Genomic DNA, 15,674 nt, shown 5'->3' on the forward strand with positions numbered 1-15,674 from the left:
ATAAGCTCACACGCGTGTCTCTGGTGACACATGTGAGCTATATGGGGAGGCTGAACGCCTACGTTCTGGAGATCAGTGGACACAAAATACTCAGGAGAGTGACTGACTGAGAGCAATGAAGGAAATGAGTGGAAAAAGAGACGCTTCCTAAGGCGTTAAGGTCTGGTGGGGTTATCGGACGGGAAAGTGAGTGTAAAAGAGGGAGCCTTAAACAGCAGACCTGGATTATACTGGCAACAAATCACTCTTAAAATTTGTGGTTTGAAGTCGCCTAGGGCATCTGCTGGTTGTGGTTTTCCACAAAAACATAATACATTTTAATTCTGCACTACCACAAATATTAAAAAACACACAGCAAAAACGCTAAATGGCAATTTAGCATCACTTTTTATAGCCGCCTACTATTTGCCTTTCCCAAACCCATCAAATTAGACAACCTCAAATATGTGGTTAAGATCTGCAGACAGACTAGAAGGGGGCAGAGAGCAGTGGTCAAGGAAATAACGGACAGAAAATAACAAGGATGATGATGGTTGGAAGGTAACAGAGAGCCAAAGGAAAGATCAACTCAGGTCAGTCGATGGTTAACAGCACATGAAGGATCATGTTCTACAGTGGTCTGAGACTTTTACTGTCCCCACTTTATACCCCTGTCTCCAACACAGGCAGCACAGCAAATGGCCCTCAGCATCTGTATTTCTACTTACAAAGAAGAGGAGAGGAGATGAGAGGAAAGGGGAGGAGAGGAGGAAACGAAAACCTGAAGCAGCAAAATGAACAGTCACAAGAACAGAAACACAAAAAGCAGCCCTAAATCAACTAATGAGAATCCCAGCCCTCTTAGCTCCTGGTTTGCAGGTTGAGTCCAATGTGCTGGCAACATCATTACGGCATTATACTGTTACAGTCCTCTACAGGGGAAACATCTTGACTGAATCACAGCCCCAAAAAGACCAGAGCGCCAATCACATGACAACCGAGATCCCTTCAATTGAAAGTGACAGTAGTGGTTTTGGCAGAATCCGCTCTGCCTAACCCAGTCAAACAAAGGATTTAAGAAACCAACAAGTACTCTAGGGTTGAAGCAGGACTCTGGCGCTTAGAAATAGGATTAAGCTTGAGATCAATTTAACCATTAATAGGAAGGAAACAAAAATCTGTCAAAAGGAAGAACACTCTGGTTAAAGATGATGTCCAGTTAAGTTTGTTAAAGTGAACGCAGGAAAGGGAAAAACAGAGGGCTTTGTTGATAAAACTTGATGCAGTGGGTGATTCCTGCCTTCAAGTTCATGCCTTAGGTGGATGGTGGTGTATGTGTAGTCCATGCAAAACTCTTTGAGTGCATGGAAAGAGATGATACATTTTGTGATATTGCACTTTGTGCTTGGCCCATATGTCCACAGAGATGATGTCTGCCATCCAGAAATATGGGTATAAACATTTCCTATCCAACTGTTTCTGAAATTAAAGTAGAGGCTTAGCTGTGATCATTCTTATTGTGAACATGATGATGATGATGTCATTGCTGTTCATAACTTTCTGGAGGCCCAGCACAGACTTCTTACAAAGACAGGATCTGTATGCCCCATGACAGCTGGCCTGTAAGTGTAAATGTAGGAGGGGACTATGCTAAAAATGGTAAATTGTCATATTACCTACTCTGTAAGTTATGCTATGTTCACTTTGATGTTACAGAGCATACAAGCGCACTGAGCTACATGCCAACAGCGATGTGCGAACATCCATCCATCCATCGTCTGAACCCACTTTTGTCCTGTACAGGGTCACGGAAAGCTGAAACCTGACGTGCAAACATTTGCTACAAAATGCAGCAAATCTTAGTAAACAAATGACTCTGCAGAGAAACATGAATGCCTGTAATGACTGTAAAATATTACCAGTGATGGTCTCATCATCACTTAACCCATAAAATTTATGGCTTTATACTTGATCATACATCAACACACACACACAAAAAAACATACCTCTGAGACATTCAAAAGGGTATTGTTAAAGCCTCCCATTCTTGCTCAATGGTGGAGGCACTGCTGTTCATTATGACAGCCAGATGGTGGTTCTTTTGTTGAAAGCGTATGTTACTGATGCTTTCCTGGAGCTGTCTGCAGTGTGTGAGCGCACCTCCATTGGCAAAGGTAGCGTCATACCGCGCACACATGGTCTGCACTTGCAGAAAATATCTAATTGGAGACAGGAGCATCAGAGTACCTTAAGTGTGCACACATGTCTATTTATGTCAGTGTGTGAAAGAAAACAGCATTTCACTCATACTTTTTTTTTTACGTCCACTTTGAAGAAGAGCCCTGTTCAGCCGCTCTGCTCTCCGTCCCTTCGGTGTTACCACAATACCACACCACACAAATGTGACACTACAGTACACAGGACTAAAGAGCCCAATCCCACACATACAATCACAACCAGCAGGAGAGAGGGACATGGTCTGGGCCTCTTACGCATATAAACTCATTTCCACACTTTATGTCAATCATATAGGATATCCCAACTATGAGAAGAGCACAGTTGTCTATGGAGCAAAAAGAGAAAGGACAGACAACAATGGTCTCATTCTGCAGGCCTCAGGGGAGAAGAGGAAAACCAGGACCAGGGGAGATGCCATTCTTTTCCCCTGCTCTTTTCAATCCCTCCTACACTTAATGTTGTCTGTTTAGTATCTGTGTGCGGGTCTAAAAAAAAATCTCATGGGTTTGTTGGATTACATCCAAGACGTGCATTTCTATCACAGGCACATACATGGCTCTGCAGGCATGTGCTGCTCCTACCCATATACCCATATACCTGTTTATACTGGCTCGTCTGCTGAAATCTATTTGTTTGCTCCCTGTAACCAAGTTAGACGTTCTGCTCTGGGTCTTTTTGTTTCATGTTTTATGGATCCAGAAACAGTTCAAACTAACTCAATTCAGCTTCATCCCCAACTTCAACATGAAGCAGAGTCGAGTGCAGTATCAGTGCCTGGGGCCACATGTTGGTCTGAGAGGCCAGTGTGTGTGTGTGTGAGGCTTAAGTGAACGATGACTGACAGTTGGCAGACCTGTAAACAGTACAACAGACTGAAAGACTGACAGATAGACAAATAGACAACTTCAGGACCATTAAAGAGGAGTCATCTGATCCGTTTTTCTTTGTAAAGTATCAGTTGACCTCTTGAAGCAGACACATCAGACCTGTAACAGAACCCTTAGCGCTCTACCACAACCCCCCAACCTCCGCCAGTTGTTCTGATTCTCCCTTTAACCCTCATAAATATATTCACTATAAATCAATAAGGTCAAAAGCTGAAACATCACAATAAAGTGTATAAGTTTACCAAACATCAGAGTTGTAGATTTGTGTGAAAGATCAAATATTTGTTGTGTTGTTTCTTCTTCGCTCACACCTGCATGTCTGATGTGAGAAAAGCTCCAGGGTGCTGCTGATAAGTGCCCAAAAACCAGAGGGAACAAGAGAAGAGTCTGTGGGTGGTGGAGGTGGATGAGAGCGAGCACATCCTGTTGAGCACACTAAATAGCACTTTTGAGTTTAAAGCTTACTGAAGGAGAGATTATGGGGCTCCACTGTTACTGAAAGGGTCAAGAGGCTGTGTGGTTATAGGCAGAGGGTTATTACTGGACACAAGAAGCAGTGCTACTGGTGGGGGCTGCAGCAGGTAACCAAAAATGAAGGTTGAGCACACATTATATCCCCATAGTCTGGGCTGTATTAATGTCAGTAGATATGATCTCAGTTGTGTTGTGTGTGATCTGTCTCAACGGTCTGTCAGCAGCTCAGACTATTTAAAGAAGTGGGGTCTGGTTGAAATGACAAGAGCGGCCGATGCACAGCCAAAATAGAAGTGAGCGGGCAACAACAGCTGTCTTTGTGTCGTCGTCCACTGAGCTAAATATAAACCACAATCGTTCTAAGACAGTCTGACAGCGCTGCAGATTTCTCAGCCTTTCCTTCATCTTCCTGACAGACTTAGACTTTATGTTTGTAGTTTCCTCTTGTTGCTGATGATGGCACAATCTGCATTACTGTGATAATTAGATCAGAAAAGACAACAAGCACAGCTGCTTTGCAGTGTTTTTGCTTTGTCTCGACACTGTGAAACACGCAGACACACAAAATGTAAAACCAATGAAAAACCTTACATGCCCCAGTGGAGAGGCCTTGACTTTGAAATGTTAGGTCTACTGTCATGTCTTGGACATGACCCAGGGGAAAACATGAAAGGCGAGCGGTCAGTTCAGAGAGGCCTGTATTAATGAACACAGTCAAAGAGCAATGGAGAAACAGAGAAAGACACAGCATTACATGCTAAAGGCTGACCCCACTTTACTGAGGTCCTGCTAAGAGAGAGGAGGGGGGGGGGGCAGAGAAGATGGAGAAGATGCAGTAAAGTGAAGAACAGAACAGGAGACACCACACAGAAGGAGACAAACGACCCAAGGAAACTCCAAACATGAGGATATTGTTTGAAAAATTCACATAATGGATGGAGCCGGACACACGTGGGGTTGGGTCAGTGAAAAGATGCAAGAAGAGAGATGTAAAAATAAGGGGAACCAAAGAGAAAAGAGGGACAAGAAAAAAGGGGGCAGCATGGGGTTTGAAGGAATGTGAGAGAGGCAGAAAAGGGGTCAACTCAGGAAGGCTTCCAGCTGCGCCCCCTCCATTCAGATCTTATCTGGTCTGCTTGCTTGGGGTACATGAAGAACTTACCCCACCGATCTCCTGCAATCACTCGTTCTCTGGCAGAAGCCACATATTGCCTTGCATTTCACCTGCTTTGTTCTCACATGTGCACGCAGAACGTGCACACAGAGCAAACATCCAGGACAGGAAAGATAACCATCTGGACACTTACGCTCCATTTAGCGCTGTCTGTCTCTCAGACAGAGGAGGAAACAAGAGGCAGCTAGGGTGAAAATGAGAAAGTTTAAAAGTTCAGACAGGATTAAGCCAAATAAAATCAGCTGATCTGCTGTGAGGATACCAGTTTACCAGACAGATAAATTGTCAGGTCTACCTGGTTTGATCAGAACATCTGCTGCAAATAAATCATCCTGTGCCAGGAGAGACGTCTCTGGGACATCTGCTTGTTAAAAATCTCAGCAGGATGTCTGGTTCCTAAATGTGCCAGGTACATTTAATGTTTTGCAAAGGCCAGATTTTTGCTTTCGAACAGCTATAAAATAGAAAGAAGGATTTTCAGTGAATTACAGTAGTTGGCTCTTCTGGCCCTGGCTGCATACATACGTTCACACCAGCAGAGCAAAATGGATCAGGATAAGTTTACAGGTAAACGGGCCTCACTCAGCAGTGACAGATGAGTGCTCACAGCTACATCAAAGCTGCAGCAAAGTTACAGTAAATGGGATTTAGAAACAGAAAAGAGTGCAGGATCTGTCAGCTTCCAGCACTACAAGTATCCGTGCACTCAGTGGAGGGGCCTCTCATAAAAGCACTCAAACTATCCAACAATTATGTTTAGATGAAAAAAAATATACATGCCAGAAATCCTACCGCCCATCTTGAGGCCTCATGCCATACCAAATCTTAATTGTTCTTGCTAATTTGATCATCTGCAGTGTTCTCCTGCCTGTGCTGGCAACTCAGATAATAACATTGAGCCAATTTTTCAAATTAAACCTGTGTTAGTGGAGTACTTTGCACTGGTGGTTTGGCTGTTACTCTCACCAGCATGTTTTATGATAAGCAGCTTGATTTGGTTCAGGTCTCCTTATTGGCCCATTGTATGTTATAAACGCGTCCCCTATTTAAGGGCCAATTTGGGCAGTTATAGCTGGTGTATACATACTTTTGTGGTTTAAACAGGCCAACCCTTTGTTTGGAAGGTAAAAGGAATCATATGGGGCTTGAGGCAGAGCAGGCAGAGCTGCATGCCAAGATCGTGTTGCAGCAATACTATATTTACTGATTGAGACGAAACATGCTGCAATTTAAAGTGACAGAAAGACAGCGAAATGAATTGTTCCATTAGAATCCGCCTGTACACTTCACATACATCTTAAATTCTATTCGTCAGAATCACATTGCACACATTAGTCTCTCTGGCGCTCCCTCCTGCCGCTGTCTACTCTCTCCGCTCATCCCCTGTCTTTGTCCTTGTTCCAGATCACACAATCAAAACCACATGGACGTGAGAAAACACTCCAAGTAAATAAACAAAAACCCAAAAAGGACCCTGCCTACTTCTAAAAGATGCCTGGATTTAAGAAGCATTAAAAGCAAGTAAAACAGTGACAGTGATAAAAATGTGTGTGTTTGTGGGCGTATGACTGAATGAGTTACAGAATTCTTCATGTTGTGTGTAAGTTGCAGCTTCTGAAACATGATACTAACAGTTATCCAGACATGAAATACACAAATAAACACACGTCAAATGGGCAGTTTGTAGGACTGTTAGTTTAAACAAATGCATAAATCAATAAAAAAACTTCAGATTATCAACAGAATGTGATGAAATAACAGCTGAGATATACCAGTGCTACAGATACACCAGTTAAAGTTACCATCCTAACTAGCTTCCATTGGACTGTAACATGGCAAAATACCATTTTGTACCACATGGAGGGTTATTAAGTCATTGTGGTATCTAGTCTGTTATCAGTGCCACATGAAAGGGAGAAGAAGTACTGCTGTCCAGGGCTCAGTGCTGATGCTTGCTGCACTTGGTGCCAAAGACTCCTAGCTTGATCCCTGCCACAAGCCTAACCCCTCTTGCAGGATGGGTGCTGGATGATTTCTACACAGTAATGGTGAGTGATGGGGATAAACACAAGTTTAAAGTGCAAACGTGGCTTAAAAATTACAGAAAGTTGGACCCTCTTTAGAATAGTTGTGCAGTAAGACCTGATGTATAAACACAGGTAAGACAAGAAAAATGAGGGAAGTAAAATTTGAATGCAGGCCGGGAGCAAATGAGAGGAAAGAGATGGTAGGGCTGATAGATTGTCCACATGTTCGACCCAGATATTCCACACGTAACCTGAGCTGAGTGGACATCTGTGATATACTCTCTTGGCCCCCAAAATGCACTCAGGACTCATTTTATTATGATTCTTAAAAGTGGAACAGCAAATATGCAGATGAGCTGTCCCTACAGAGGCTGCCAGTGGAGATGGGCCGTTGGATGGTATGCAGAAACGTTGGAACACACACATGCTCACGCATTAAAATTGCACATGTGAGGTGGGCAAACGTGCTGGCCCACACAAACTAACACATCACAACATGAATGCGCACAAATGTGTGCATGTAAAAAACAGATGGAAGGCTGATAAAAAGTTTCAACATGCGCAGTATATATTTTCAGAGTACCATGTTCCTCCTTCTCTTCCCTCCTCCCGTCTGTGCCTCCATCTCGCTCGGGCTGTTTGACAGTGAGCAGCAGTGACGGCGTTCTTGACAGAAACCAAGTGTTTCAATTTAATGGCGGCAAGTCAGAGTGTGTGTCCACCACTGTGTGCTCATTAACACTTATTTAACGCAAATTATCGCACTGTTACAGCAAGTATTTGCACAAAATTGACGATACAAAAAGAATAAAAATCACATGAACGTACACAGATCTCTACCCGAAGCGCTGACAAAGATCAGCCACAGTTCGACGAGGTAATTTAAGCTATTATGGTCATGTTAGACATCCACGCTGCTGGCAAGCGTCTGTGTGCGGAATCCTTAAAATCGGTGAAGAGAAACCTCAGCAGAGTGAAACGACCCCATCAACAGCACAAACCGTTTCACACACAGTGAAGTTGAATGTTTTTAACGGCAGCCCCTGTGGTAGGATGTTAAGCTGTAAGATGTTTTACACATGGCTGTAAACACGAGAGCACGACTTGCTCGGTTAACTTTCGCCATTGTGAGGTTTTAATCTCTGCTTGTTTGACAAAGACCCCTGATAATTTATAGTTTCCTTATTTCGAAATGCAATTATCTAATTATCATATTCTTTCAGATTTATTACTACGAACCACAGCTGTCCATTGTGAGGCATGTCGTACAGTAGAGCTATCATTTTATTGGGATCGACAGAAAACCAGAAACTGGGCTTTCTGCAGAGACACACCTGAGAGACCCCCTCACTTCCTCTGTGAAAGTGTCCCTGCATCGTCTCATTGTGTGTTTACAGCATGTGTGATAACTACCACCACCCAACCCCCCCCCCCCCCCCACCTCACTCCTCACTGAACTCAGGGTTAATGTATACATTCGGTGAACACACTGACCCCAGATCCTGCTTCTGCTACACTATGGAAATCCTTAATACAAGTGGTAATGATGAGAAGGAAGGAGCTGCACTACAAGCAAGACAGCGAGAACGTAAGACACACACAAAGGTATAATATGAGGGACGCTGAGAAGGAAGGCGGGCCCGACACGTGTAAATACCGCCCTCCTCAAAGCGGTGGTGTTAAGTTGTTGAGAGCTATCCCGTGCTCCGTTCTAATGCGGCCGTGCCTCCTTGCTATGACAGAATGACACGCACCAGTGATGCTGAGGGCTCGTTCAAAGATTTTGGGCCCGGTTTTATGAGCTCTGCTCTCATTAAAGAGGTGCCGGAGGAGTGACGAGTCTGTCCAGGAGCTTTTACACTAAGCAGGAGCATGTTCAGCACAGTGGGACCATCTGGAACACCTATGCTCTGTTTCACACCCCCCGACAATCCATTGTGGATCCCACAGAGACATACCTCCAGTGTTAATTCCTCCCTGCATCTGGGAGGAATGGAAGGATAAACAATAATCCCCTCTCTCCCAGTTTGACTGGGTTCGCGTCCAGAGATGCTATCAGTCTAATAAATCCAGGTGTGTTTGCGTGAGTCCCATCCTGCAGCTGGATTCAGCTGCATTACATTCCTGATGGATTAACCGGGCTGTAGATGCCAAGAAGACTGATATTGGAAACTTAATTCTGTGAATCTCTATTCAGGGTGGAGTATTTTTGCAGATTTATTATTATTTATTGTCATTTTTTCCCCTTCTCAAAACACACTTTTGAAAGAGTGCATGATCAGGCCTTTCACATCCCCAGACACTCCCCGCCTTGTGGCTCGGGATAAGTGATCCAGCAGGTTAAAACAGAGGAGGACTGTTTGACCTCACAGCGCTGCCGACCAGCAAGAGGCCACATGGTGGTGTTAAAGAGTTTTCTCTGCTCCGCCATTAAAAGGCTATTCACCTTGTCACCTGCCAGTTGTGATAATTAAAGAAAACATCATAATAGTTCCCACATTTTGAACTGTGTCTGCACAGGAGAACTACGACATGCCAGAGAGTAGCAGCTGACTGATTATCGGAGGTACTTAGGGACAATATTATGGCCTTGTCATACTTTGCTTCTCTGCATCATGCTGGTAAAGCATCATCTTCCAATAGAATACCTCACTGAAACTCTTTAAATCAAAAGAGAGTGAGGAAAATGCTGCCTTGCATTTAATAGAATGTTTCAAACATCATCTGCTAAGTTAAGAGCTCCACAAACACCAAGGATAATTCTGTGGTGGTGCTCGGAAATCCATCCAAGACTGCAGAAATGAATTACATCCCTGTGGTTTAACACACCACTTAATGTTTTTGATGCATGCTGGTCTGCTGAAAACAATTTGGAAATCACGCACATCAGACAAAAGCATTGCTGTACGAAAAGTAGAAAATCAGACGTTCCTCTAATCAGGTTTTGCTTTGATGCCGTGTGAATGATTAATACGGGCAAACGGCTTCAAACATGTTGCAATATTCCTCAAGAAAGTGGTGCTATACTAACATTGCTTTCCACCTGTGGTAATAACACACCCTGATTACATCCATGTTTACGTCGGAGCAGTATACGTCTTTATTGCACCACCATAAAAAGCTGTGCAGAGCATTAGAAAACTTTGCCTCAGTACTTCCTCTGCTCCCTGACTTGTATGGAAAAGCATAAATATAAACATGCCCCTACATAGCTGTTGCTCAACAGGCTCTTTTTTATTTTTTTTGGAAAAGACTATTTCCACTGCTCACCAAGATGTGATGACCTGCAATCTGATAAATGTGAACACATGGATGCAAAAATGACCTTTAAATGACACACACTCTGTGTTACTTCCTCACATCACATCCTGTGTTTAAGGACCTCTGTTTCTAGCCAGTATGATATTATGTCAATGGATAACTGCATCCAGCCATGTTTGGGGAGAATCCGGATCACTGGATGAGTCTGTCTACTCAGAGAGTTGTGTGTGTGTGTGTTCTCTACATCTTGGGCTTCAGAACCTGGCACCAAGCCCTTCACTCCTCTGTGTGTTCCTGAGGTCCTCGTGGGCCCTCATGGGCTGCCGACTGAACGGCCTGTGTCCAGCTGTTTGTTTTTCAAAAAGGAAGAATGTCGGCCCCGCTGTTAAACACTGTGGTTTCACAAAGCTAACTTTAATAAGAAGGCTGATGAGAGACAGCGGTGGGGAGGGGGTCTGGATGTGGTTTCTGTGTGGGTGGGTAGTGTGCGCAGAGTGTGTGTATGTGTGGGTGCAAACCAATGGTCAAGAGGGTCTTCCCCCCCGACACATGCATACAAATATACATGTAGACACCTGGAGCTAGCCGCAGCTGTGCAGCGTTAGCCTAGTTAAAGCTTTTGCTGAAGAAAACGCATTTGATTATAAGAACTGTATGTGGATGAGTTTTCATCACACCGCCTACCTGCTGCAGTTCACCCCACCAACTACAGCTAGACTCATGCTCCGCCTCCACATCTGGAGCAGATAATCCAATATGAAAACGTTAAAGGCACTCTCTAGAGCCAGTGTTTGATTTGTCCATTCTAAAAATCAGTATTGTGAATACTATACAACATTTCTCTTACTAGAGCCCCTAAATCCTACACACAGGCCCTTTAAACCAGGAATGCATCAGTAGTCAGTTGAAACAAGAGCACAGAGAACACACAGCGGACACCTACTCTACAAAACAACGAGCAGAAGAATCTTTTTAGACACAAAGTTACAGTGTTTTTTTACATGCATTACTCCCAAACATCTGTTTGACTAAAATTGACAGTTCCTCTTCCTCTTCCTCTTCCTCTTCCTCGACTGATACGTCTAAGAATCACTGATGCATCCCTAATCACGGCTTGAGTCCAAAATGTATTACCCCAGCCTCGCTCTAACTTCAACAATACTGACCCAGCAATCTCCAGACTAAATATCTCCAGCTCTGTGCAAGAGGCAGCATTCCCTTTTCTCTTTTATAAATAAACTGAGAATAGTCAAGTCTTCCAAGATCATCTTCCAAATAAGAGCAAGAGATCAAGTGGAGTCACTCATTTTTATGTCCCTCTTCTCAGAGGAGTATAACTGATCAGCTTAAAAGATGAAAATAACTTTAAGACACTTAAAGATGTCCATTCAAGCTGCAGTGTGAGAGTGATTGTGTCGAGTCTAGAAGCATATTGTGCACTTGTACCATTGTGTGGAGTGAAAACAATACCAAGACATCCAGCAGACCAACTGTTAGAGATCTGGCACTATCACAAATGCAAGGATCTACAGACACTTGACTCTTTGCAGGAGGATAGAAAGTATTTCAAAAATGGTATATTTACACTAAATCTCAGCCCCCCCAACAGCACAAAGTAATAAGCCACCTGGATCTTCCACCACAGGATACCCGCTTCACAACTGACTTCATAGACCTTGAATTTAGAGCAATGCAGGAACCATGAGACAATAAAACATGTGCCTGCAGACATCAATGCAAACACATGCGCACAAACAGACACTCAAACGTGTGCACACAGAGCTGGTTATATGCTATGGTATGGCATTTTTATGTTGCTGCAGCCCTTTAGCTGTAGTGGAACAAATCTAAAACAAGACCATGTCTGAAAACAGATTCCCTGCATTTATGGTTTTACAATGGTCATTAATGGATCTTATAAGTATTCTTCCTGTGGCGGCAGCATTGTATTGGTAGCTACAAGCTTCCTGTCTGATTTATTACAGCATTAAAACCAAAATGCAGGTCGTGGTGGGACTGCTGGCCCCAGTGTGGGTCTCCCAAGAGCTGCCTTTCCCCATTCCCTCCTCCAGGTGGGAGAGCAGGATGCTGGGCAGAGAGAGCGAGCGCTGCCTCCCCTCTGCTTCTTTTAGTGAGAGGCAGAATCCCAGGCGGGTCACCACTGCTGAGATGTACAGCACTGTATGCTGTGTATACATATATGAGACTTTGGAGATGTAATAAATACAAAAATGTTTCTGTATTTCTGTCGGTATGTGTAAATGTTAAAGGCATCAGGGAACCCTGCTGTGAGCATGCTCTCTCCATTATATAAAGGCACACAAACATGCAAATATTGGGGGGCCTGTGTTCCCATTTGGTGTGTTAATGAGCTCTTATCTGATGAAAACTGATCTGACCGCACAGTCAGGGGTCTGACCTCTTGGCCTCGTATACACTAACAACAAAGTCACACCGCCTAAACACACACACACACACACACACACACACAAGGAGCCCACATCTATAACAAGACGTCCAAACCAAGGACATGGAGGACTGATTTTAACTTAAACAAATGTTTACCCACAAAATGCAGCTGCTTCCCTTGAATCAATAATGTTATTATCAGCGAGCGGTTGTTTTGTGCCAACAGTCCAAACTACTCATGGGATTCAGTTTACAGTCACAAAAAGAAGTGTGACTAAACCTTTATGTCTTACAATATAAAAATCCCCCGGTCCACAGGATCAGTGGTGGCTGCACTTTTTTTATTTTATTTTATTGTTTTAAACGTGCACTGCTGCTGCACAGCTATCAGTGACTGCTGACTGAGTAATAATAATAGCTGGCTCTGTCTGGCAGACTGTGCTAACATGTGGGCAGGACTTTGTGCCCCCCTGAGCTGGTATCAGACCTGGGAAACAACCTTTAATTGCAAATTACAGAGATGACAATGCAGCACACACACACACACACAAACAGGACATATGCAGCCCCACATATGATTCTAATTCTTCAAGGCATCATAAAGGTGTTTTGTTCATGTGTAAGTAATGAATGCCTTTGTATATATATGAATGTCTGCATACGTGTGTGTGTGTTGAGGGAACAGGCGGGTGTTAATTGCAAACACCTGAAGCTTGTAAGCACAGTTGTGCTCTGTGACAGTTTGCCTAAGACTTAACAACTGCTGGCTGTATGGTATCTGTGAGCATTAAAGAGTCATAATGGGGCTTCCAGTGAGGACACAGCAGAGGTAAATGTTCCTCCAGTCAGAGCCCGCTCTCTGCTACTCCAGCGGTGACTGACCCATGGGGCTTTGCTGTCAAGAACACTTACATATTTCCGCAGTCATAAGTGTCACTGACAAATTCAACATCATCATTTACAGTGCTGCTGCGTTAGTGCTGCCCCCTGTTGGGCCTCTGTTCTGGTGCATGCTGAAAGGTGAGCACCCTGATGAGGAGGGCCTAGCTTTAATGGCAGAAATGCCACTCATGCTATGTTGTGGTGTGTGTGTCTCTCTCTCTCTCACACACACACATACAAACACACACAGAAATACCTTGGCCTGTGATCCTGGTGGTGAGAGATTCAAGTTTCAGTTGGTGAGAGTGGGTACTGAAGGGAGAGGAGGGTCTCTTCTTACAGTGTCGTGTTGAGAAAGAGGTGCCTCTGTCGGCCCCTCAAAGGCTCAGGGAGAGACACGCAGCATCATGGGACCATGATATGAACTGTAAACTCTCGCAAGGACACCGACGAGCTGCTCACACGGAGTGAGATAAATCAACTGAAACATTACACCTCATGCACATACTTGCCAATAAAAAAAAAAAAATTCTGTTGATTACCCCTCTTTTGAAATAAACACATTTTATGAGGACATGTTAACAAGTCTGCATTGAGCAATCTAATTGCTGAGTCGTGAAAAAAAAATGTCCACATGCATTCTGTTGCATCAAAGCCTCAATAAACAAAATCGCCTTTTGTTTCACCAAAAACAAAAACACCACATCTAGAGGGAGAAGACTTTAAATAGACTGAGTGAAGGGGATTGTATTTCAGAGCCAAAACCACTTGATCAGACACAATTTCAGTGAAACTGTCAAGAAAACATCTGACACAATATGATCGAATGAAGTAATTACACTAGAAGCCATGCGTGCTATCAGGCAGCATTTTTTTTTCTTTAACAAAGAATACATTTCTCCTGCAATGCACTGACTGATACAAGCAATAAGCTACAACAGGGTTCAACAGCATAAGTGACTTTGGCTGTGCTGAATCATTCACCTATAACAGGCACCAGCTATGCCAGAGACCCACCAGACAAAACCAGAGAGCCACCTTGGCAGCGCAGACCTCAGACTGGAAAACAGAATGTGTTGAAAGCAGGCCAGAAATTCCACTTGTGAATGCTTTCACCTGTTCTTGTTGTTGCAGGGCTATTCACACCCAGAGACATAAGAGAGAGGAAAGAACGTAAGAAGAGCCGGGGAGAGAAATTCCCCATATTTGCAGATAAGCATCTTAGAAAATGTACCTTCTACCTTTAAGAAAATCAGGGGTAAGTGAAGTGTACAAGCAAAAACAAAGGCAAGGTTCCTCTAGGGTTTCTTTTTCCCCCCCAAACAGGAATGCTATGAATGCTTCAATAAGACACAAACACACATTCTGTTACTTCCAGCAAAAGGTCAATAGATCTAACAGTGAGAGATATGAATACAGAGCTGATCAGCTCACTCATACGTCCACAAAATCTATGAAGACCTCCCAGCATGCACATCACACTATGTTGAAATCAAAGGAATGCCATCTAGCTTTAATTCAAAGCCACATTGTGTGTAACATGATGTGGATCACACACTGTTCTCCACTCCAGGAACTATCACAGCCCCTGAAATGAACACCGCAAGCCAAACGCGGCCAGTCTTGGCACACGGCTGCTCCATCTATTAAAGTAAGCATCCCCCTGCTGACACCCTGCAGGGCTGCAGGCTGGATGCCCCCTGCCCCTCTGATCTGCTCAGTGTCGAGCTCTGCTGTCACAGTATGGGCCCTGTGCAGGCTTATGGGGAGTATTTCTCCACGCAGAAAAAGAACACACACACACACACACACAAATACACAAGCCAAAAGCAGCAGACAGACAGTCAGCCTTCCTGTCATTAACTTTCACCTGAGACAGATTACTGACTTTTAGTGTCTGTTTGTATGGAAAGTGACCTAGTAAAGAAGAGAGACAGGTACCTGGAGGACAGGAGCACTCCTGGCCAACATCCCTTGCTGTGCGAACCTTCGGCAACAGAGCCCCAACTTTCTGCAAACGCACAAAGAGCAATTCCAACATAAGAAAAATATTTCTGCAACTCATTCTCACTGAAAAACTGTTGAAGTAATAAAGCTTTTATTTTGTTTGCCTTCAGTTTGTTTTTAATCAAGATAACTGGGAACAAACTCATTAATATGGTGTGATGTTATTTAAATAGTCTCAGTAATTATCACTAACAATGATCAGGTCATAATGACGCTCCCTTTCCATCCAGCTCGTACTTAAATTCATGTAATGAGTAAAAGTAAAAGAAAGCTTGGGGTCTATCATCAGCGGTTATGTCACCCCATAAAGAGCTGTAACCGCAAACTAATTGGCCA

At 43.7% G+C, this 15,674-nt stretch overlaps 1 protein-coding gene across 10 annotated transcripts in view; it reads right to left on the reverse strand.

Moving 5' to 3' along the window:
* The window catches only part of col23a1b (collagen type XXIII alpha 1 chain b), a 103,781-nt gene that overhangs the window by 87,306 nt on the left and 801 nt on the right, over positions 1-15,674 (reverse strand). For all 10 annotated transcript variants that reach the window (XM_028415586.1, XM_028415585.1, XM_028415590.1 and 7 more), the window contains exon 2: positions 15,273-15,342. In XM_028415586.1, coding sequence (XP_028271387.1) covers positions 15,273-15,342 — 70 coding nt within the window. The remainder of the gene's footprint in view (positions 1-15,272; positions 15,343-15,674) is intronic.

The sequence above is a fragment of the Parambassis ranga genome, chromosome 10 (assembly GCF_900634625.1).
Source record: "Parambassis ranga chromosome 10, fParRan2.1, whole genome shotgun sequence".
In the NCBI taxonomy this organism is placed as follows: domain Eukaryota; kingdom Metazoa; phylum Chordata; class Actinopteri; family Ambassidae; genus Parambassis; species Parambassis ranga.